This window comes from Rattus rattus, chromosome 6, assembly GCF_011064425.1.
Source record: "Rattus rattus isolate New Zealand chromosome 6, Rrattus_CSIRO_v1, whole genome shotgun sequence".
In the NCBI taxonomy this organism is placed as follows: domain Eukaryota; kingdom Metazoa; phylum Chordata; class Mammalia; order Rodentia; family Muridae; genus Rattus; species Rattus rattus.
This window is the reverse complement of record NC_046159.1, coordinates 62,909,050-62,932,558: the sequence shown is the minus strand read 5'-3', so window position 1 is coordinate 62,932,558 and position 23,509 is coordinate 62,909,050. Positions and strand designations below refer to the sequence as shown.

General features: G+C 47.8%; 2 protein-coding genes across 2 annotated transcripts in view; one reads left to right on the top strand and one right to left on the bottom strand.

Moving 5' to 3' along the window:
* Slc4a5 (solute carrier family 4 member 5) overlaps positions 1-9,817 on the top strand; it is a 64,054-nt gene extending 54,237 nt beyond the window's left edge. Inside the window, exons 19-24 of the mRNA XM_032906258.1 lie at positions 55-123; positions 804-977; positions 1,600-1,755; positions 4,120-4,204; positions 5,256-5,323; positions 8,313-9,817. Coding sequence (XP_032762149.1) covers positions 55-123; positions 804-977; positions 1,600-1,755; positions 4,120-4,204; positions 5,256-5,290 — 519 coding nt within the window. The 3' untranslated portion in view covers positions 5,291-5,323; positions 8,313-9,817. The remainder of the gene's footprint in view (positions 1-54; positions 124-803; positions 978-1,599; positions 1,756-4,119; positions 4,205-5,255; positions 5,324-8,312) is intronic.
* Positions 9,818-11,676: 1,859 nt separating this feature from the next.
* Mthfd2 (methylenetetrahydrofolate dehydrogenase (NADP+ dependent) 2, methenyltetrahydrofolate cyclohydrolase) lies at positions 11,677-21,533 on the bottom strand. Its single transcript, XM_032906257.1, has 8 exons — positions 21,380-21,533; positions 17,192-17,376; positions 15,995-16,117; positions 15,184-15,336; positions 14,525-14,632; positions 13,638-13,730; positions 13,120-13,245; positions 11,677-11,837 (listed from the first exon to the last, which is right to left on the bottom strand). The coding sequence occupies exons 1-8, from the start codon at positions 21,475-21,477 to the stop codon at positions 11,677-11,679; spliced, it is 1,047 nt and encodes a 348-aa protein (XP_032762148.1). The 5' UTR covers positions 21,478-21,533.
* Positions 21,534-23,509: the final 1,976 nt, after the last annotated feature.

Here is a 23,509-nt window from a genome sequence, read left to right as displayed (position 1 = left end):
CCATCACCACCTAGCAAGGACCCTCCCCAGCCCAAACCTCTCCTCTCATTTCAGTACATCCCCATGCCAGTGCTCTATGGAGTCTTCCTCTACATGGGTGTGGCCTCCCTGAATGGCATCCAGGTAAGGTTGTGTCCTCCCCAGGCTAATGTGACCGAAAGTCAGAACTTTATGTCTAGTAGTGATCCACCAAGGCTTTAAAGGTTTGCTGTCCCAATTCCATGAGAGAATAATGGTAATGATGCTACTTCCATCGTGCCACCAAAATGATGATACTACGTACTTTACAGAGATTGTATAATCTATGCGATTAGGACCCTAGATTCCCATTTTACAGATGGAGAAACTGAGGCCCAGAATTTGAAAGCCAGGTCAAGCTTTCTTAGGAACTTTTCCTCCTTAATTCCCTAAAGCTATAGGGAATATAAAAGAAAAGATTTATATGATTTATAAAAAAAAAAAAAAAAGCTCTATAAAAGAAAAGATTTTGTTTTGTTCTGCTTCACCCTGAGGCCAGGGGCTCCTGACAGTCTGTGCTGCTAAGATGGTTTCTTTTCCCTTAAATATGCACCATATTCACGTTCCTTTCCTCACTTTCTGCAGGCTGTTTCCTACATCCAGTGCTCAGGGCCCCTTCCCTATGTTCTACATGCCTAGATAGCACTTGCCTATCATAAGGCCAGACTAGAAGTCCCCTCTCCAAGACCCTACCAGATCATCACTTCCCCTAGTCCCATAGCCCAGTAGGCCTTTGGCCCTGGAGTTTGACCTCTTGGTTGAGTCCTATGCTCTATTCTTGCCAGTTCTGGGACCGCTGTAAGCTTTTCCTCATGCCAGCCAAGCACCAGCCGGACCACGCCTTCCTGCGCCATGTGCCCCTTCGCCGGATCCATCTGTTCACCCTGGTGCAGATCCTCTGCCTGGCCCTGCTCTGGATCCTTAAGTCAACCATGGCTGCTATCATCTTCCCGGTCATGGTGAGGAGGGTGTGGTGGGCTCCTTGGTGCTTGGCAGATTGGGCAGGGCAGTGCCTCCCAGCAGGCTCAGTGCCAGTGAGCAGAGAACAGGGCCATAGAAACAGTGCAGAGAAACCCATATGCTGAGGTCAGGGCAAAACTCAGCCAACCTCCCCTGATGGGCAGGTGGGGTTAGGGGGAGGGGATGAGGAGGGGTGGAGGAGGGGTGAGGGAGGGGTGAGGGAGGGGTGGCGCAGGCTTGAGGAAGCTGAACAAAGCAGAAAGGCAAAGCTCCCAGTGGTGACCCTCAAGTTGGTCTCAGAAACAGAATAAAATAGTAATTTTTTTACCGTGTAAAACGAATGCAACTGAAAAGAAATGAACCATGTCAGGCAGAGACCATGCTCAATTCAAGAACTTAAAAAGATGTATACTGGACATGGTGGCAGTGGCCTGTAACTCCAGAACTAGATGCCTTGATCTTTGGAGCTTGCTGGCTAGTTAGTCTTGGGGACACAAATCTGCAAAGACACTGAACACAAACGGCTCCTGAACTCAGCCAACTGGAGAGAAAAACCCAAGCTCACAGTTGTCCCTGAGCGCCCACAAAGCTTCAGCCTTTCTGCCCTTCTTCCCACCCCAGATCCTGGGCCTAATCATTGTTCGAAGGCTCCTGGACTTGATTTTCTCCCAGCATGACCTGGCCTGGATTGACAATATCCTCCCAGAGAAGGAGAAAAAGGAGTCAGACAGGAAGAAGAAGAGGAGGAAAGATGTCCACGAGAACACGGACGAGGAGGTGGGGATGGTGAGCCACAGGCAAAAGGCAGAGACTGAGAAACTTGGTTCTGCCTGGGCGAGGGGCGGGTTTGTGGGTGGTCTTGGGTGCCGAGATCCCATTTGTCCCTGGAAATATCCTCAGGGTGGTCAGAGCTAGTGAGCTTGCCTGCCTAGGAGCAGGCCATGGCACTGCTGTGGGTTCTCAGGACCATTTTCAACAGCAAGGCGAGTCCCGGGGGCAGAAAAGGCTCCAACGTGGAGGTAGTTGTAAGGAGAATTGCCAGGGATAGGAGCAGGTCTGGGGAGAGTACACGGGGAGCTCAACAGGCCTGGACTCCGGGTGTGTCACCCTGGCAACAGCTTAGTGTGGGCCTACCTACGGGACCAGGGATGGAGTGGGGGAAACGTGTCTTCACTGAAGGGAGAGTGACCACATCTCTCCCCTGCTTCCTTCATCCCAACCCTGAAACACTCAGGGAGTCGCGAGCCAAGTATCAGCCCACACCATGCAGTAGACACCAAAACACCAGGCAGAAAGATTTTCTGATTCGGGCTGAAGAGATCGCTCAGTGGTTAAGAGCACTGGCTGCTCTTCCAGAGGTCCTGAGTTCAAATCCAGCAACCACATGGTGGCTCACAGCCCTCTGTAATGGAATCTGGTGTGTCTGAAGACAGCTACAGTGTACTTATAATAAATAAATAAATCTTTTTTAAAAAAGATTCTCTGATTCAAGCAGTCACTCCAAATGACAACTCTCCAAAACCGGAACACAGACTCCCAAGATGGATAGGTATATAGACAGCTGCCTAAGAGAATTAAGAACACCATTCCTACTTTGATTACTCCCTTTCCTGGTGCCAGGCCAATTTCCTAGTCTCCCCATTTGATGAACCCATAACCACCTTCTACCTTCTATAAATGAGAACCGTTCACAGGCGAATCTTCTAACAGCAGTGACTTCCCCTTCCTTAACTGCTGTCCTCCTATAGGAGAGAGACTTTATTAACTTTAACACAGGAGGAGAGGGTTCTGGGGCTGTGGAGATGGCTCGGTTGGTAGGGAGCGTGCATGAAGCTCTGGGTTCTGTTTCTAGTACCTTGTAAGTCAGGCATGGCCATGCACACCTGTTAGCTGAAGTTGAGTGTTGGGACTAGAGGTTGAGACAGGAGGATCAGAAATATAAGGGCATCCCCAGGCCCATAGCACATAGTTTGAGGCCAGCCTATATGAGGGAGCGAGGGAGGGAGGGAGGAGGGAGGAAGAGAGGGAGGAGGAAGGAGGGAGGAGGGAGGGGAGGAGGGAAAGAGGGGAGGGAAAGAAGGAGGGAAGGGGGGAAGGAGAGAGGGAGGGAGGGAGGGAGGGGGGGAAGGAGGGAAGGAAGGAGGGAGGGAGGGAAGGAGAGAAAGAAGGAGGGGGGAGGTAGAAAAGGAAGGAGGGTTAGAGTTCGAGTGTCCTACTTTAAGATTTATTTTTTATTTGTGTGTGTGTGTGTGTGTGTGTGTGTGTGTGTGTGTGCCAGTGTCTGTGTCAGGCTGTATGTATGTGGCTATGTGCTTGTGAGTGCAGGTGCCTGTAGAGACCAGTAGGGAGCATCAGATCCCTGGGGCTGGAGTTACAGGTGATTATGAGGCACCCAGTGTGGTGCTGGGAACCAAACTCCAGCCACGAGCAGCCAGCGTTCTTGGCTGCTGAGCCACTCTCCAGCCCTGCCCTCCACCAAGGGTCTTTTTTGTTGTTGTTATTTGATATGCATTGGTGTTTTGCCTGCATGTGTGTGTGTCTTTGTGAGGGTGTCAGATCACCTGGAACTGGAGTTACAGACAGTTGTGTATTGCCATGTGGTTGCTGGGAATGGGACCCAGAAATTCTGGAAGAGTGGCCAATGGTCTTAACCACTGAGCCACCTCTCCAGCCCCGCACCAAGTGCCTCTTAAAAACAAAAGCTTTTTCTTTGGCTTCTTCAGTAGACGTCTGAGTAACTCCCCTGTGCCAGGAGTTACTCCAGGTCTGAGGAAAACGTCTCTGCATTTGTGATACATATACTTGTAAGAGAATGAGATTTGAGTCACTTAGACCCATCTTACAAGTGACTATGGCGATGCTGCTATAGTGTTTACACACACTATAACACTGTAAACACAGCGACTGTTTACACAGCAGATTATACCCTTTGGAGAGAGAGTCCTGGCTGGGCTCCTTCCTGTGTCCTGGGCTCTAGGACAGTGGGCAACTGCCATGGTGCCTCGGTGGGCCCGAGTGTTACTTGGTCTGGGCGGGAAGAGGATGGTGGCTTGCACACTGTGCATGTGTGCATCTTGCTCTCGGTGAGGAAGCTGAGTGGTTGTCTTGGTGTTTATCTGCTTTCCCACTGTTTTTCTCCAGCCCCAGTTCCTTCCTCCCTCAGTTGTAAAGATCCCAATGGAAGGTATCCCATCTGATCCCCAAAACGGTATCCACTGTGTTGCCAGTAAGTAAAGCACCTGCTTCCTCCCTTCCCACGCACGCTGATCTTCCAGCTCCCCTCAGGACTTCCCCTTGGAGCTCGGTGTTCTGCTTGTTTTAGATGCTGAGGACTCCTGTGCCAGGGAGAAATAAAAATGTCCGCCAAGAGCATAGAATGCCACCATATGGAGACAGCCCCTCCCCATAAAAGAGCATCCTCCAGGGGTTGGGGATTTAGCTCAGTGGTAGAGCGCTTGCCTAGGAAGCCCAAGGCCCTGGGTTCGGTCCCCAGCTCCAAAAAAAAAGAACCAAAAAAAAAAAAAAAAAGAGCATCCTCCAGTCTTCATTCTAGACAAGACCGCCATTCCTAACTTTCCTTCGGCCCCCATGGCTTTGCTGGTCTTCCCTTTCATTGTTTTAGAACACATCTGTCCAAATGTGGCCCCCGAGTCTCCCACATTTTCCTGGAACTGTGACGATTGAGAATCCCAGTCACCGTTCCATACTAGACGGCCATGGATGGGTCCGGCCTTGGCTGTGATCCTATGAAAAGCCACAGGCGCCTGCCACTGCTGACCGAGAGGGTGATTGGGAAAGCCAGCTTATGCTCATGAAGACCCTTCTAGATCCTTCCCCAGTGGTAGACAGTCCAACCTGTCCTTGTAGTCTTCTGCAGGAGGCAGGGGAGCCCTGACCATAGAGAAGGGAGGATCCTATCAGAACTTGTCACTCTTCTCAAGGACAGGTCAGACTGGGTGGCCAGCACATCCTGCCAGCACCCTCAGGGGCCCTTGAGGACTCTCCAACATAGCACAAGGTCACTTGAGGTCTCTTGTCTCCCACTGTCTGCTGTCCCCTCCATCCCTGGCTCTCCCCGTGCCTCTTTCCTTCCTAGCCCCCTAAGGGCCTGTATGAGGGATTGAGCCTGAAGCCGCCCATGCTCTCCGAGGCCCTGGTATTCCCCTTGTGCCATGCTGACTAGAGTTGAAGTGCAGAGCACAGGGAGCGTGAGGGCGTCTGGAGAACTAGGGACCCTGCTCGACCTGCTCACGGCTGACATCCTCATCTCCCTCCAGGAAAAAGATCTTCCAGTTGGAGCCACTCTCTCTGACTCCTCCTTCAGTGCCTCAGAACCAGATCGAAGGTAAAGGCTTCTCTTTCCATGTGCACGGGTATGGGGCTATTGACTGGGCCCCGGGAGACTCAGAAGGAAATGACTCCCTCCCTGGCAGCCATAAACTGCCCAGCTTCTCAGCAGGGGGGGAGGGGGTGGATGGAGTGGGGTGGGGGAGGCTCATCTGAGGTAAAGGAGCCTAAGCAATGGCTGCAGGCTTGAGGGACTGGACCAGCTTTGTTGGCCCACACCGGGGAGGCAGGTGAGTAATCTGGCCATGGAGATCAAGAACTAAATGTGTGTGCTCATTGACATAACTTTTTTTTTTTTTTTTTTTTTTTGGTTCTTTTTTTCGAGCTGGGGACCGAAATCAGGGCCTTGGCGCTTCCTAGGCAAGCGCCTACCACTGAGCTAAATCCCAACCCCATAACTCGGTTTTAATGCACAAAGGAATTCAACTTTAGAAAAGGAACGTAGTCGCAAAACACTGCACAGAATACTAAAAGTCAACACAGAACAAAGAAAACAGTGTATTCAACAATGAAAGCTAGCTTGATTATCTGTAATAGGAAGCTTGGATAGATATGCAAAGGGTCAAGACACAAGGCACTCCAAGGAATAAAACAGGGGGGGTCAGTTATCACGGGTCAGAAAAAGATTGACAAAAGCTAACTAGAAAGCAGAGATAGAAACATTCAGGAAAAGGACTCGTGTGATGGGGGAGGGTAGCTCAGTGGTTAGAGTGCCTGCCTCTCATGTAGAAAGCCCTACGTTGAATCCCCAGAACTTTATGAAATCAAGAATGGTGGTACGTGTCTATAATCCTAGCAGAGCCAGGAGGATCAAGAGTTTGAGGCCATCATTTGCTATGGAGCAAGTTCAAGGCCATCTGGGTTATGAGACCCTATCTCAGAGGGAAAAACAAAACAACTTTTTTCAGGGAAGTATTCAAGGCCCAGATGCTAGGAGCCCTCATACCAATGTGATCCTTGGTGTTCTTGATGAGATGCCAGGCATGAAGAGTCTCGCACACAGTAGGTCCTGGATATGACAGTGTCCGGGTGTGTGTGTGCTTGTCGAGGCCAGAGAGGACATCAGATCCCTCAGGACTGATGTTTCGGGTGGTAGGAGCCACCACATGGTCCTCTGCAAGAACAAATTCTCTTTAACCACTGAGCCATCTCCCCCCTCCCCCAATAGCATTAAATCAAAAAAGAAAAAGTTTATACCAAATCCAATCTCTAACTACCTCATCTGTAGACAAGAGCTGACACCGAGATAAGGAATTGAAAAGAAACTGTAAAATTACACAGAGCCACAGAACAAGTCCATAAATGCAGAAAATCTGGCTAGCTAGAGATGGCACTTGCCATATGGTGTTTCCCCAACTCTGTGAAAGCAGTTGGAAGGGAAGGAGTTCTCTCCCAGAGAATGTGAAAGGGCCTGGACGGACATAGATGAAGCCTCAAAGCTGGAGGGGTGGGGGACTGAGAGATGGGGGAAGGGCTGGCTGGGGGTCCAAGGGATTCGTGGGCTAGAGAGATGAGGGTGGTGAGATGGCTCGCAGGTTATGTTCACCGGCAGCTTTCCAGAGGACCCAAGTTTGGTTCCTAACATCCACGTGGCTGCTTGGGACCACATGTCATCTCAGTTCTGGGAGGTCTGAGCTCTCCTTGTGGACTGCCAGGCCCCAGGCACACATGCGCTGTACAGATATACCTGCCAGGCGTAAGAGGCCATACTCGGGGTTGTACAGGGACATGCGGAGGCACAGTGCCACGTGTAGAACAAGCATCTGCACATGTAGAGCTCGTGATCTCAGGGGAACGGTCTCATCCAGGGCAGAAAGACCTGCCTGGTGCAGACTGGGCCAGAGCCGAGGAGGAAAGTGCAGCCCAGGCCGTGGGAGCATGCCTAAGGCAACATTTGCAAGCACAGCCACAGGGATTGATGGGCAGTTCTGGCGGGCTCTGTGTGCCATGCTATGGAGTCTGGGTGCTGTTCTTTGAGCAGGGAGAGAACAGAACGGTCAGATTTATGATTCGGAAAGTTGGCTTTGGCAGCCATTTAAGTCGGTTAAAACAGTTCAGTGACTATGGCTGAAAGCCCAGCAGATAGAGGACACTTTGTTCTCTGGGTGCCTCTGAGAGACAGAGGCAGGAAGATCAGGAATTCAAGGCCATTCTTAGCTACAAAGAAAGTTGGAGGCGGCACGAGACCCCGTATCAAAAACAACATCAAAAAGTCCAGCAAGATGGCTCAGTGGGCAGAGGCGCTGCCACCAAACATGGAGACCTGAGTTCAAAGAAATGGTGGCCCATGCTTTTAATCCTAACATTTGGGAGGTGAAGGTGGGCAGGTCTCAAGTTCAAGGTTAGCCTGGGCTACACAGTATGACCCTTCTGGAAAAATAAATACAAATAAAACATGATTGGAGTTTAATCCCTGGGACCCATACAGTGGGCACAGAAAATCAACTCCTGCATTGCCCTCAGACATCCACTCTTGTAGTCTCAAACATCCATAAACAAATAAATGTCTATAATAATTTTCTGAGACTGGGTTTCACTTACGTAGCCCAGACCGCTCTTGACTTCAGATCTACCTGTCTCTGCCTCCTGAGTGCTGCCTGGATTGTAAGAATTTTTGTTTAAGGGGCTGGAGAGATGGCTCAGAGGTTAAGAGCACCGACTGCTCTTCCAGAGGTCCTGAGTTCAATTCCCAGCAACCACATGGTGGCTCACAACCATCTGTAATGGGATCTGATGCCCTCTTCTGGTGTGTCTGAAGAGAGCAACAGTGTACTCACATAAAAAAATATCTTAAAAGAGAAAGAAATTTTGTTTAAAGAGCTTGCATGCATGTGGTGCACGGACAAACATGCAAACGCCCAGGCACATGCTTTCTTTTTAAGTTGATAAGCAGCGACAGAGCTTCCATCAGAGCCCTGTTCTGCAGCTGGCGCTGAACGCACCCAAGCCTAGACTCTCATTCTTCCTTCCTGCTCTGTCCCACTCAGCATCACCCTGCATTTCAAAATCTCTTGTCCGGCTTCACCTGCTTTCGGCTACTCACGGAGTCCGGTCTTCATGGTGCCGCAGGTGAGGATAGAGATGGACTCTGACCTCAACCTCACAGACGACGAGGAGGACTATGGGAGAGAGGTGGGTGGGGAGACCACCCTCTAGTCCTGCATGGTTCTTCCAGGCTGGGGGCAGGGCAAAGCTGGCCCTGGCTTCATCTAGAGTGTGTGTCAGGCCTTTCACCTGCTTCCTGACCCACTGACCAGATAGATAACTGGAGGCCTTTCCGGGATGTCTGACAGAGACACGAAGCTCCCTGCTTCTCTTTGCAGTTCTTAAAATACCTAAAACACACGGCTTAAAATGCCACACGGCATAGATAGGATCTTTCTTGTGAGAAGAACAAAAATGTTTTCCAAAGTTACAAATAAGATAAAGGGCCAGTGGTGGGCGCACATTTAAAATGTGTACTGATGTAGTCTCTTCTGTTCAAATCAAACCCCGGTTTAGTCTTTCGAAGGTTTGATGGACGTCGAAGTGATGGCCTTGAAGGTCTAAATGTGTTGTGCAGGTTTGCACGGTAGGACATGACTGGGTAGTTCTTTCCCTCCTTCTGCTTGAAGTCCAGTCCTCCGTTCAGTGGACCTGGCTGTTCAAGTGGGGCTGTGCCTTTCACACACTGAAAAGCCAGTTCTAAATCACTCCTAGGAGAACCTGTGTATCAGCGGATTGTTTCTGTTTGTGGTGGGTGCTCACTGTGTACCCTTCAGTTTTCCTGGAACTCCTGTGTAGATCAGGCTAGCCTCAGAATTCAGAGAGCCACCCGTCTGGCTCTGAGTGGATTGTTTTTAAGGCAAAATAGTATCCATTAATTGAACTCTTGAGTCACACTAGGTCAACCAAACGACCCTTTAAATTTGTCACTGGCTTCATAACCTGGAGTTCCCCTACTTGTTGATGTATTTGAGTAGGTCCCTTTTTTCCCTGCACCCCAATTTTGCAGTAACTAAAGCCCAGATTTCCAATCTCAAGAACACTGCATGTAGGGTAGCTAATGGTGGTCAGGCTAGTACTCTATACAAGTGGTTGGAAGAAACACCATTCCCAACTGGGTGAAACGGTCCAGCTCTTCACTGATCCAAACCCTGTCCAACACAAACGTGTTTATCTTCCATCGTACTAATCCCAGGAGAGCTAAAAGCATCCGTCAGTCTCGCCGACCTGCAATAGCATTCTATCCAGACTCAGCCGTAGCATCGTCACAGACTCGGAGAGCAGTGTGCTTCATTAACCAAACTGGCTGGGAAACCAGTTAGTTCTTAAGAGGTTGATCACTTTATCTAATTTTTACCTTAAATATCGTTTATATTTTGTGTACACATGAACATTTTTACCTTTAATATGCTGGTGTATTAACCCTCCATTCACTAAGGAATTCATTTCCTCCATCTCTAATGTAAACTGCTCTTCAATAAAATTTAAATCGTGTCTGCTTACCTTATGCCATGTCTAATAACTGAGAGAACTCAACAGTTGTTGCCTAGAACATGTACCATATGCGACTTATGAAAATATCCGCAAGGGGGCTGGAGAGATGGCTCAGTGGTTAGAGGAATTGCTGCTCTTGCAAAGGACCTGGGTTTGCTTCCCAGCACCCTCATGATGGCTTACGACTACCTGAACTCCAGTTCCAGGTCCTCTCCTGGCCTCCACATGTACTTGAACACATGGTACACACACGCACGCACATGCATGCATTATGTTTTAAAAAGAAAAAACAAGGGGTTGGGGATTTGGCTCAATGGTAGAGCGCTTGCCTAGGAAGCGCAAGGTCCTGGGTTCGGTCCCCAGCCCTGAGAAAAAAAAAAAAAAAAAAAAAAAAGAAAAAACAAACCCACCCTGTAAAGAGTAAAGAATTTCTGGCAGAGGAACAAGGGAGAAATAGGTCAGTACTGCAGGGCTCACCCTTCTCATCCTGCTTCAGGCTGTCTAGAGCGGGAACTGACTCAGCCTAGGTCCGAACACCCATGAGAATGCAGGGGTGGAAGGACGGCTTGCACCTTTTAGTCTGTCAACCAAACAGTTGCACAGCAGGGACGGCATATACCCACTGCACACATGAACACACGTGCTACGACTTTTTGCACAAGACCTTTGTAGTGAGCGGTGTATGAATGGAGGGAATGTTTGGAAGACACCCAGAATCTAACTCACATGAATCTTAAGGATTAATAAACTCTTGGCTTGGAACTGACTGTTGGGATGCAAAAGGGTTTCGGCTGGGTCCCCACAGCTCCTCAGAGTGGAGCTAATCTAAGAACAGCTGGCCTACAACACTGGGTGGGAAACAGTAACGGGTTAGGTCTGACTGAAACAAAAGCATTTCAGAAACCCATTCCACACCAGACAGATGTGCTTTATTTAAAAACAAAACAAAGCAAAAACAAAACAAAACAAAAAAAAACCCAACAACAGCAACAAAACCCTTTAATAAGAAAATCTGACTCAGTCTTATATTAACTCAAGCTCCTTGAGAACTTTCAGGAAAGCCAGGGTCCGTGAAAGCCATGCAGGCAGCTGTTGACAGTTCTTTGGTGGCACGAGCTGCCCTCCTGATTACTGTGCCCGAGTTTTATTATTATTTAAAAAAAAAAAAAAAAAAAAAAAGGCCTCAAAGCATACAGCAAAGAAAACACACACACACTCTCTATCGTGCTGCAAAAGCCAAACATGATAATACATACATCATTTATAAAATGAGCCTTTTGATTCTAGAAAATTAAAACACGGCAAGCTCACAGAAGGGTAACAGCGAGTGGGGAGACTCTTAACCTTCCCTGATGACCCGCCATGGGGACACAGCTAGTAACAGTGGGCTTTCGTTTACCAGCCCAGCCAGCTGAGCTGTCCTCAGGGCAACCCGGGTTCTCCCGGATGCACAGGAAGTAAGGGAGTGCCGATGAGACACAGTCTGCCGTCTCTTGCTTTCCCTTAATTTTCTCTACTAAGTTTTCCTTTGGTTTGAAAGTTGAACTCAGAGGCTTGCCACCTAAGAGGAGCCATCAACTTGTATTGGAATAGCACTTGGGAAATGAGAGCCCAAAAAGGCAGATTTTTTTTTTTCTTTTTGATGGAGTTCAGCATCCACTCTGAGTGTGAGGCGTCTCCCAGGCATCACCAGATCAAAGGCAGGACACGGATGGGCACCCTGGTGAGGTTCTGCAGAGCCATGCGTGCACACACAGCCACCCGTCTAAGCTTTCAATAAATACAAACATTTTAAACCATTTCAACAGAATAAATTAAGAACACTGCATCCCTCTTGGCCCGCTTTTGCCTCCCAGACTGGCTCGTGGCGGGTTAGTTGGTGGCACTCCGCTGTGTGGACTTCAACACTTCCAGCTCCTCTGGCCTGAGCACTTTCTTTGCAGCAATAATGGTGTTCTTCATGAGCATGGCCACTGTCATGGGACCAACACCCCCAGGGACAGGAGTGATGTAACCAGCTTTCTTCTTGACTCCTGCACAGAAACAAGACAGGCAGGCTGCTTCAGACGTGCGTGGCAATGACCGTCCAGTACTTTATCACGTTATTAAAAAATATTCAAGAAAGAGCAGCAAGAAACGTAAGAGCCTTCATTAGCTCCAAACTATGCAGGAGAGACAGCTGGAGGAACGGTTCAACAGTTAGGAGTACTGGCTGCTCTTGCAGAGGAAGGGGGTTGGGCTCCCAGAACCAGCATGGTGGCTCGTAGCCATCCGTAACTCCAGTTCCAGGGCACCTACTGATATCCTCTTCTGACCTCTGTGGGCATCAGGCACACGCATGGTGCACGTACATATACATGCAGGCAAAACATCCATACACACAAAACAAATCTTTAATTTTAAAAACAAAACAAAACAAAACAGCATCTACAGGCCAGGGCACAGATCAGAGGGGAAGCACTGGCTGCACAAAAAAGGATCTGAGCTCAAACCTCAGAACCCATGTCAAAAAGGCAGATGTGGTGGCCTGTGCCCGCAGTCCCAGTGCAGGGAGGCAGATGTGTGTGCCCGCAGTCCCAGTGCTGAGGGTCAGATAAACAGACTCTTGGGCTTGCTGGTCAGCCAGTCTTACTCCAGCAAGCTCCAGGTGAATACCCCAAGTCATGAACAGGAAGAGACTTAGGATACACACATACACACATACACACATAAAGTACACCAACATACATACAGACACATAACACAAATAGACACACTCACGCAACACAAATGCACACAATTTCCTTAAAAATAAATAAATAAATAAATAAATTGCACGTATAGCCAGGCATGGTGGTGCCTCTTGGAAGAAGGTAGAGAGCATTATCCACATTGATGCACCCACAAACACATGCAAACACACACATACGTCCACAAACACATGCAAACACACATATGCACCCAAACACACACATCCACAAATGTATGCATACACATGCATCCACAAACACATGCAAACACACACATACCTACACACATGCAAACTCAAACACATACTCATACACACATACCATACATTTAAAAAGCATTTTAGTAATGTTACCAAAATAATACAGGCTTAAAAGTTATAAGAAGAGCCAGATGTGACGGCACACACCTTCAATCCCAGCCCTTAGGAGGCAGAGGCACATGGATCTCTAAGTTCAAGGCCAGCCTGGTCTACAGTGAGTCCCTGGACAGCCAAAGCTACCTGCTGAGACCTTGTCTCCAAAAAAGAAAGAAGACAATGTGTCCTAACATCCACGAAAGGTGATATTTATAAATCACAATAAATACCTTCAAAATCCACATCTCCAACCAACTTGGGCTTTGCGGTGACAGGATCTTGAACTCTGTTTATCCCCACGTCGATGACTGTTGCTCCTTCCTTGATCATGTCAGCTGTGATGAGGTTTGGAATGCCTAGTGACAGAGAGCAACGATCAGCAGGACAGTGAAGGCAATGTACTTCATTTTTGGATTTTAATTTATTGTAGATTTATTGATTTTATGTATAGAAATGTCTTGCCTGAATGAATAATGTGCACCATGTGCCTGCAGTGCCCACAGAGGCCAGAAGAGGGCACTATAGTCACAGGGCATTAGAGGCGGTACCTGGAGGAACAGCATTAACTAAGGAACTGTGTGAGTGTGTGTGTGTGTGTGTGTGTGTGTGTGTGTGTGTGTGTGTGTGTGTGTGTACCTGGAGGAACAGCATTAACTAAGGAACTGTGAGTATGTGTGTGTGTGTGTGTGTGTGTGTGTGTGTGTGTGTGTGTGTGTGTGTGTAGATACACACACTTTGGAGCTCTTACCAGCAGCAGATATCACAATGTCCGCAAGGATCGTGTGCTTCTTCAGCTGTTCTTTGGGAGTGTGCCGATGAGATATTGTGACTGTGGCATCACCTGAGAGACAAAAACAGATGCCTTGAGTTCCAAACCCAGGATGGGATGGAGGTAGCTTTCAGCTGTTCACGGCAGTGCAGAAACCCAACACCTCTGGAAAATCCCGGACCTCTTAGAACCAATACTCAGGGTGTGTGAGGGTGTGTGTGTGTAAACATGCCAAGCGTTCCTGACAGCCTGAGTCTAACCTTGGAACTCACACACAGTAATAACTGAAATAAAAATTTAAACACAATCACTCCTTGCTGGAGTGTCTGACGCTGCCCTGGGCTCTGCCCTTTGGGGTCATGTAAATCACATTTAATCTATTTCCTATTTCACGGACTTTAAAGAGTTTTACTTTTTCTAAGAAAACATCACCAGAATTAATTACTCAGGTGAAATTGCTCTTTACTAATGCCAAAAGGTATCCGGAAATAGAGTTTTCTGTTGGCTACGGAAGCTCATTAATACCGTAATTTTGTGCAATTCTTGACTGGGCTTTCCTTTAGATGAATTAGCAAAACATGAGAACACACCAGTCAGGTCAGTTAACTCCTCGGCAGGAGCCACCGTTTCTTTTCCTCCCTAACGGTGGGATACAGTTCTGGGTAAGAAGGCTCGTTGGCGCTGTTCAAGCCGTAACTGACAATTTCTAACTGCCTACAAGCAAGCTTTATTCAAAACTCCAATCTGTCTGAGGCCAGTTCCAGGACTGAGCGCAGCCTTCCACACCACAGTTATTTTCTGAGTGTTGACAGAGGTCACAGGATGGCTTCCGAGAGTTCTCAAACAGGAAAAGGTGACTTCCTCACCCCCAGGCCGCTCGTGCGCTCCATCCGTGTGCAGCAGCATTGCAATTGGCATCCCAACGTTTTTGGACCTGCCAGCCACTACCACATTCTTCCCTAAGGTTGGAATGCCTGCAAAAATAAATAACAATTAACACACCACACACACACACACACACACACACACACACACAGAGCCGAATGACACAGCACAGGTGAAACTTTCAATTAGTACAATCAAAGCCATGTGTGTACCAGAGGAAGGCAGATGACCTGGGTCACAAATCCAGGCATTAAACTATCAGCCAGTCATGGCTGGGACTGCCTTACAGAGAAGGTGCAGAGAACACTGAAGGCATTCTGGAAATTGCAAAATGTCCTGTGGATCCTTGCTGTCACCATCGTTAAACCTGACATTTCCTTCTCCAAGGCTTGTAGAATAGAGCAGAGCCATCCTAAGCAACAGTTAGGTGAGCCCTCGGGGTGGGAACCTTGTGCTGTGGGCTGGGGGGGGGGGGTCCCCGATATTGAGGTGGTTCAGATTTGGGGATATCTGCATAGCTTCTATTTGATTAACATTTCAAAACAGTGCTGAAAGGCTTTCAGATTTTCAGACCGGGAATGCCCAACCCACAGTATGTTCATAATACTAAAACAGAGATGCGACATAAACACACACCTACCCGTTCGCTTGAGTATCTCCCACACGCCCCATGGGGTTGCTGGCAGCATGGAGTACTGGTCCAAGCACATTCGGCCAACGTTGATGACGTGAAAGCCATCAACATCCTTGTCAGGAGAGACAGCATTGCAGATCTTTCTCTCGTCAATGTGCTCTGAAAAAGAACCAGTGCCACGCCCTGAAGTCCTGGTTGTGAGGCAAAGGCTGCCCTGCTCATCCTGTATCAGGGCTCATCATGGGGACCTACTCTCTTTGACTTGTTGCTGTGATGCACAGAATGAGGAGACAGTCAGCAGGAGTCAAATACCACAGCCAGATACCACGACCCTCCACATGGAGGTCTCTATCAGGCTGCGAGAGATATCAGATTGGTTATCCCAGCACTGAAGGTTGAGGCAGGAGGACTGCTCCAAGTCTTAGGTCAGCCTGGACTGCACAGTGAAGCAGTTCCTATTTTTTTTTTAAAGCACTTCAAACAGCACCTCTGCCCAGAAATCATTTCCTTTTATTTTTAAATTTTATTTTATTTTATTTTATTTTTGTGTGTGTGTGTGTGTGTGTGTGTGTGTGTGTGTGTGTGTGTGTGTGTGTGTTATGGGTGTTTTGCCTGCATATGTGTATGAATGTCAGGTTGGTGCCTGGTGCCAATGGAAACCAGGAGAATCAGATCCCTGGAACTGGAGCTATGGACAGTTGTGAGCCACCATGTGGGTGCTGGGAACTGAAGCTGGGTCCTCTGGAAGAACAGCCAGCACTCTTAACCACCAAGTGATCTCTCCAGCCCCAATGTTCTTTCGAAAATCAACACTCACCTGGGAGTGGCAGCTGAACAAGGAGGCCATCTACATTCTCATCCTCATTCAATGTCCTGATTGAATTCAACAGCTCTTCCTCTGACACTGAGGCTGGTTTCACAATTGTCTCACTGTTGATTCCTATTGTAAGAGAGTTAAGGCTTAAAACACCATCAAACTACACAGCTCTAAACCATAGGGTTAAAAAAAAAAAGGACACCAGAGCATTTAATAAACATCTGTAGTGTGTAGCCATTGTGCAGGCTAAGTAAACTGCCCACTGTGTAACTGCATTACAGCCTACAGGTAGTAACTCCAAAACACTAGCTCAGGGCTCCTCCAGCACTGATCTGTGCTATTCAATGACCCCTGTTGAAACAAGGAGCCTGAGCCTCAGATAAAATGCCAGCTAGAGAGCTGGAGGAATGGCTCAGTGTGCTTGCTGAGGACCGGAGTTTGATCCCAAGCACCCATGTAAAAAGTACATCGGCACAATTTGTAACCCTGGTGCACGTGCACACATACACTAAATAAACGAGAGTAATAAATATTACAAGTTTAAAAAAACAGTATCTCTGTCTTGGGTGTTTAAGCATCATGGGAAAGATTGAGCAGCAGGAAGGAGGCCTCTGTGATGTGGTTAAACAGAGGTCTGAAGGAAGTGACCGACTTCTGAGAAGTGGATTTTGAGTTCTTCACTGATTGGCTTTATCATCATGGAGCTGAAGCCGATCTGGTGTTGGGGGATGGGAGGTCTGTGTCTGTCCTTGAGGCACTGCAGATTACCATATGACATCAGTCTAGAAGCAGCTGGCTTAGAAGTGCCTGCGTCTGCTCGTGTGACAGTCAGTGGTCGAGCACCTGGTGTCTTCCTTCTCTTCTGACGTAGCTGAGATGAACGACCAATCCATGAGCCAGTTCACCCATCCAAGACAGAGATGTACAGGGGAAGCAAATGTAAAATGTGTTCAAGGTCATCGGTAAAATGTTAAGGTCAAAACAGAATGGAGATCACAGCCTAGAAGCCGCAGCATGACAACCTATTTGTCATTGGATGACCTCAAACTTGCTATGTGGCCAAGGCTGGCCTTGATTTCCTAACTCCTAACTCTGGCTCCCACAGTGCTGGGGTTATGGTGTGGGCAATCACTCAGGGCTCTACTCAGAAGGAAGCATGGTGGCACATACCAGTAAGGCTCTGGGGATGACACTTACCCACTTCAGCTGCTGCCCTGGTTTTGTTGAGAACATAGGAGTGACTGGCAGGATTGTCGCCAACCAGAATGACACTGAGGTGTGGCCGCTTGTTGCCCGAGCCCACCCACTCTTCCCCCCCCTGCCGTACTTCTTGCTTGATCTGCTGGGCCGGCTTCCTTCCAGAAATGACGACGGCTTCATTTCTGCAGAAGGTGACAGTCACAAAAATGTAGGTTGGATATTTGCACAGAAAAAAAAAAAAAAAGAAAGAAAGAAAGAAAAGAAGAGGAAGAAAAAAAATAACAAAGACTAATCCAACTAGAAAAAGTTATTAAACACCAAAGGCTTAGGTTTAAATATGAGATCCAAAGGAGATATTTTATTTTTAAAGATTTATTAATTTTATGTGAATACACACTGAAGCTGTCTTTGGATACACCAGAAGGCAGCAGATGCTCTTACAGATGGTTGTGAGCCACCATGTAGTTGCTGGGAATTGAACTCAGGTCTGTGGAAGAGCAGCCAGTGTTCTTAACCACTGAGCCATCTTGCCAGGTCCCAAGGAGATATTTAAGGGCAGTCATTAGCTACCATTCAGGGTGGTCACGGTGACTGAAGCAGCTGCTTCTGGAGCTCAGAAGCTTAAGTTGCTGACAGCCGGCACTTGTCCAGGTAAGACTTCAGATCAGGGTCTCTCAGTACCACCTCCTCATTACTGCCCAGTTTTCAGTGGACATTCCCTTGGCCCCTCACAGCTCTGAGGTTAACCAGTTTCTCTAACTATTGGTGTTCCACTTGAAGTTTGTGTTATGCTGCTGGTGTCATTATCTGGTCATGTTTCCTAGGTAGTGGGTATTTTCTTCTCTTTTATGTGTATGGGTGTTTTGCCTGCATGTATGCATGTGTGTGTAGTGCCCAAGGAGATCAGAAGAGGGGCTCAGATCCCCAGAAACTGGAGAAAAACAGGCAGTTATAAGCTGCTTCGTGGGCATTGGGAATAGAACCTGGGTCCTCTACAAGAACAAATGCTCTTAACCTCCGAGCCCCTCTCCAGCCCCAGTGAACTGGGGTTTAATTTTGACAGCACTGTAGAATACAGCTGTCTCTCTTCCAACACTGGTTCCAAAATGCCCTCTCCACCTATAGTCAAGTCCTTTATAGAAAGAAGTGTAGCATTTATATAATGAGCATGTTTCCCTCCACCCCTTAAACTATCTTTAAGTTGTTTACAAACCTAACACAATGCAATTCTATGTGAGCACATATGTTTAGAATGCAGAGGACTTGACTGTATGCAAACTATATCATGTGGCTATATCAATAATACCATACCGGGCAAGTCAAACCTCGAAATGCCCACCACTGCCCAGTCCCTCTCCGGGACTGTTGTGATAGAGGGTGTGATAGTTAGCATTGTCAACTTGGCCAAATCTAGAATCCCCAGGAAGATGGGCCTTTGACATGCCAGTAAGGCATCACCATCTCCTCAAGAGGAAAAACCTATCCACTGTGGGTGGTGCCATCCCCTAGTCAGGATAGGAAAAAAAAAAAAAAAAAAAAAAAAAGGCAGAGGCAGGCAGATCGCTGAGGCCAACCTAGTCTACATGGTGAGTTCCAGGACAGCCTGGACTACACAGGGGATTATCACAGCAACAGGAAGTAACTAAGACTAGGATAGAGCCTTCCTCACACGTGATCTCTGGTCTACCCCATTGTCCATTCACAGCTGACATATCAAGGTTATCCTTGGCTCCATAGCTAGTCCAAGGCCAGACTGAGTGCATCAGATCCTTAAAAGGGGTAGGGGAAGAAGAAAGATGTATACATGCTAATAAGGAATTCTCACGCACACACTATACTCTGAGAAGAATTTAGTTACTTTGGAAAGCAGTAAATGCAGAGAAAAAACAGTAGAAGCCCACTTGGACCAAAAAATGACAGGCTGGTTGTTAAGGACATTGGGTTCTGGAGAGGCCAGTGTTCCAGGTCCCTAATCTCTGTTTCAGTGGAGGGTTCTGGATGTTATGCCAATTTACTTAAAAAAAAAAAAAAAAAAAAAAGAAAAAAGCAACACAAAGCCAGGCCTCAATGTAATGAAGATTTTTCATAATCAAGCTGCAGCTTAACCTTCCGCTGTTTCCCAGAGTGCTGAAAAAACACAAGTCATTTCCCGATTCCCACCATCTATTTGCCAAGGGCCAAATTACGTTACTGCTGAAAGGGAGATAGGAGACTGAGCTCAGACCCAAAGTTAAAAGAAAAAAAGTAAATTCTAAGTCTGTACACTTAGTTTTTAACTATTAAATACTCCCACAGATGTGCCAAGAGATTTTCCACTAAAGCGACAGACTAGAAAGAGGTCCAATAAAGGTCAAAACTAAAACCCACGTCAGCAATGTTTATTTTCCTCTTAAACCAACAGTTAGTGATTTTACAGTGAATTCGTATCGGGAAAGCTTTATAGCTCCTGATCAAGTTATTTCGGGAAAAGTTCTGCTACTTAATTAGTGGGCCGGCAATGAGAAAGACAGAGAGGAATGTAACCAGTACTGACCGAACGATAGAAATCCTGCCATACTCTTTCCAGAAGTTACTCTTGGTTATCCTGCCTACAATACAAACCAAGTTTTAGGCAGCAGAGATGTTTGACAGGAAGAAACGAGCTGCAAGCACGAACATCTGCCACCAAGTCCATTTACTCTCCGGCCCACCGTCTCCTAGGCTACTGGACTCTCCCTTCAACCGCGGAGTTTATGTTCCTGAAACCCTGGGACAGCAATTATCAAATGTGCAGGACAGGGAACACAGATCTGCCTTCAGGCGGATAGGAAGCCCACACTTCTCAGAAAAGCACGCAAGAGTAAACCCAGGGTGGGGGCAAACTGGTCTAGTTCTTCGGGTAATGAATTACAGAATCTTTACAGTTAGCAAAGTCTCTGACACATGTGGTCCAGAGACACACGGGGCCAGGACTCAGGAAGAGGAAAGGAAGAACAGGGAAATGAGAGATGGAATTCAAAGAGGCAGGTCAGGATCAGATCTTGGAGAATCCTGAATAATGAATGCCCGTCCACCAAAACTTCCGGATCCTGTGCTCCGACATGCAAGGCTCCAGAAATGTCTCTCACCTAGTAGAAATCACCCATTTTCCTTCAACGGAAACAAAAGTCCCATTGTGGGAGGCCCAGTTTTTATAGGCTCTAAGTTTTCATTCTAAATTACTCAGGCAATGAAATATTCTTAAGATGAACTGTGAGATACACAGATGTGGGGAAAGAATTCACAACCCCTCTCAGACTCTTCTTCCTAGGCTCAGGAATGAGCATCTGAGGCCAAGAAAGACCCAACAATCAATATCCCATGAAGGAAGTGCATAGAACTTTCCCTGCCTTTCCCATCAGGTTTGGTTTTGTTTTTTTTTTTTTCCTCCAGTCAATTTTATTTGGGGGCTGGGAGGCCTTCATATATTTCAACTTTTAAAATTATGAAAAAATACGCATACGAAATTTACCATTGTGACCTTTAAAAAAATAAAACTATTGTTTTCAGATTGTAAAGGAAGGAGTCTCACGCTACAGCCCAGGCTGGTCTCTAACTCACTCTGTAGTCCAAGCTGTCTTTGAACCCGCAGCAATCCTCCTGCCTCACAAGCAATCTCACAGTGCCTGGCGGCTCTGGCAATTTTCAAGAGTAAGGTTTAAGTGGTACTAAACAGTCTGAGAATGGTGTGACCACCACAGTGGTCCACGTGCAGAACGGAAGCTCCAACACCGTAGCTCTCTTTATAACAATGCACCCACTCCCAGCAGATCCCGGCAACTTCTGGGGCACCTATGATCTCAGGTCTCCCAGGCTAGAACTGGTGGGCTCCGTAGTGGACTGCGGGGCATCTTGCGAACCACACCCACCCGGGAGGAGGGAAATCGGTACCCTTGGAGCAAGCCGGCTCGCGGATTTCATCAGACTGCAGCAACCCTGGCTGCCGCTAGGGTCCGGGAAGGGCAGACCTCTCCGCACTCATCTCTGCGGTGGCAGAACAGGGTCCCCTGCCAAGCATCCGCATCTCCACGTGCACCCCCGTGCCACGTAGCCCCGTCACACCCCTCCATCGGGGGCTGGCCCTGCCGCCGGTTGATGCTTGGAAAGGATATCATCTGTCCACAGCGCGCTCCGCGACCCCACGGACCCGCTCCCTGAAACACTCACCGTACTGCCGCCAGGTGGAAGGACTGTAGGCGGGAGTGGCAGCCGTGCGTGGGGCGCAACAACCGCACTGCCAGCGCAGACAAGGAAACAGAAGCCATGGCCCGCGCCGGTGCTCGCGCCGGAGAGAAGCGCGCGCGCGGGCCACGAAGCTATACCCCGGGCCCACAGATGCCCCGCCTCTCCATATGCCCATTGGCTCCTGAGCCGGCATAGAAGCCAATAGGAGGTCTCCATTCTACGTAAGATGGTCCAGGAGCAGGTTCTGATTGGCTGAAGGAGTCAAGCCCCTGACAGAGGAGAGGCAGCAGTGGTCCCCTCAGCTAGGCCAACTGGATCTGGGTTTCTTTCATTCATTCATTCATTCATTCATTCGTTCGTTCGTTCGTTCGTTCGTTCGTTCGTTCGTTCGTTCGTTCGTTCGTTCGTTCGTTCGTTCGTTCGTTCGTTCGTTCGTTCGTTCGTTCGTTCGTTCGTTCGTTCGTTCGATCGTTCGTTCGTTCGTTCGTTCATTCATTCATTCGTCAAAAAATATTTTTTTTTTTAAAAGAAGAAATTATCACTTGGCAAAATCATACTAAAAATTAATTCGGAATCACCAAAGAATGTCAAAACAGCAGGGTGAAACCTGAAAAAGGAACAAGATAGTTACATGTACTTTTGCCATATAGAGACCAGAGAGATGGCTCAATGGTTAAGATTACTTACTGCCCTTGCAAAGTGCCCAAGTTCGATTCTTATCCTTCTAGTGACTCAAAACCTCTTGTAACTCCCGCTCCTCCTACAACACCAGCTCTAGAGAATCAGACATTTCTGGCCTCCAAGGGCACTCACAGACAGGCACATCTCACCCCCCACCTCCACACAGAAGCAGACACTTTCTGGCACACATGTGACATACATATAAATTAAAATAAAGCTCTTATAAAAAGTGTACCGGGGCTTTTGCATGTACCTTCGTGTACATGTATGTGTACATATATTCATGTGTATAAATATGTATACTGAGAAGAACAGCGGTTTCTCTTCATTGCTGAACCTCCTCTCCAGTCCCATACTCTTAAAAAAAAAACAATCAAAGTTAACATTACCATTCATGAGAGAAACATTTTGTGGCCTTGATATGAGGCATTTACCAAAACATGGCGCGGGCCATGGCTTCTGTTTCCCTGTCATTTGCTCTGGCTGTGCTGTTGTTGTGCCCCACGCACTGCTGCCACCCTCCTCCCCTGCCTACAGCCCTGCTACGTGGCGGCAGTGCGGTGAGTGTGTCTGTCGGGGAGCGGGTCTGTGGGGTCGCGGAGCGCGCTGTGGACAGATGATATCCTTCTCAAGCACCAGCTGGGATACTTCTAAACGAATCTGGCATTTTAATTTAATGACTTTCTTAAACCAATAGGACTCCACTGGTGGTTAATCTTCCATGGATTTAGAGTCACCTGGGAGACAACACTTCTGGGTGTGTCTGCAAGAGGTGTAACTGAAGAGGAAATGTCTACCCATCCCATGGACTAGAGACTGAAGATCGATATAATGGGGGAAAGGAGGAAGCCTGCCTGTGCTCCCCACCCCCACCCCTGCTTCCCAGTGCACTGAGTTGTGAGCAGGCAGCCTCAGGCTCCTACTACCACAACTGGGAGCTGCTCTGCCTCCCCACCACGATGGGATGTATGTCCCCAAGTCACCCGATGGCACAAATGCCTCTTCCTTAGGCTCTTTCTTGTCAGGTAATGGGCCAGGTAATTTACTTTTGTGTGCATGTGTATATATGAATATATTCATGTGTATATGTATGTGCACATGCGTGGAGGTAAAAGGTCAACATGGGGTGTCTTCCTCAATCACTGGCCACCTCATTTTATTTTTTGCGTATGTATGTGTATGAGTGTTGTACACCCACAGGAGCACATGGAGACCAGAATGGGCCATCAGGTACCCTACTCTGCTTACTCTCTTGGCTTGGGTATCTCACTGAATCTGAAGCTAGGCTGATCAACCTCCAGTGACCCTCTTGTCTCTGCCTTCTACAGCTTAAGGACTGCAGGCACAGACACAACCACAAGTACTTTTTATGTGGGCGTTGGGGATTTGAACTCAGATCTTCATGCTTGTGTGGCTGGAACTTCATTTCTG

Bases quoted from the DNA above. Each gene is read 5' to 3' on its own strand.
- Mthfd2 (XM_032906257.1), bottom strand. From the start codon at position 21,477: ATGGCTTCTGTTTCCTTGTCTGCGCTGGCAGTGCGGTTGTTGCGCCCC. The intron at 16,118-17,191 runs GTAAGTGTCATC...CTCTTACAATAG, and splicing joins CAGGGCAGCAGCTGAAGTGG to GAATCAACAGTGAGACAATT. The intron at 11,838-13,119 runs GTATTTATTGTG...GTTTCTGTGCAG, and splicing joins TGGAGATGTGGATTTTGAAG to GAGTCAAGAAGAAAGCTGGT.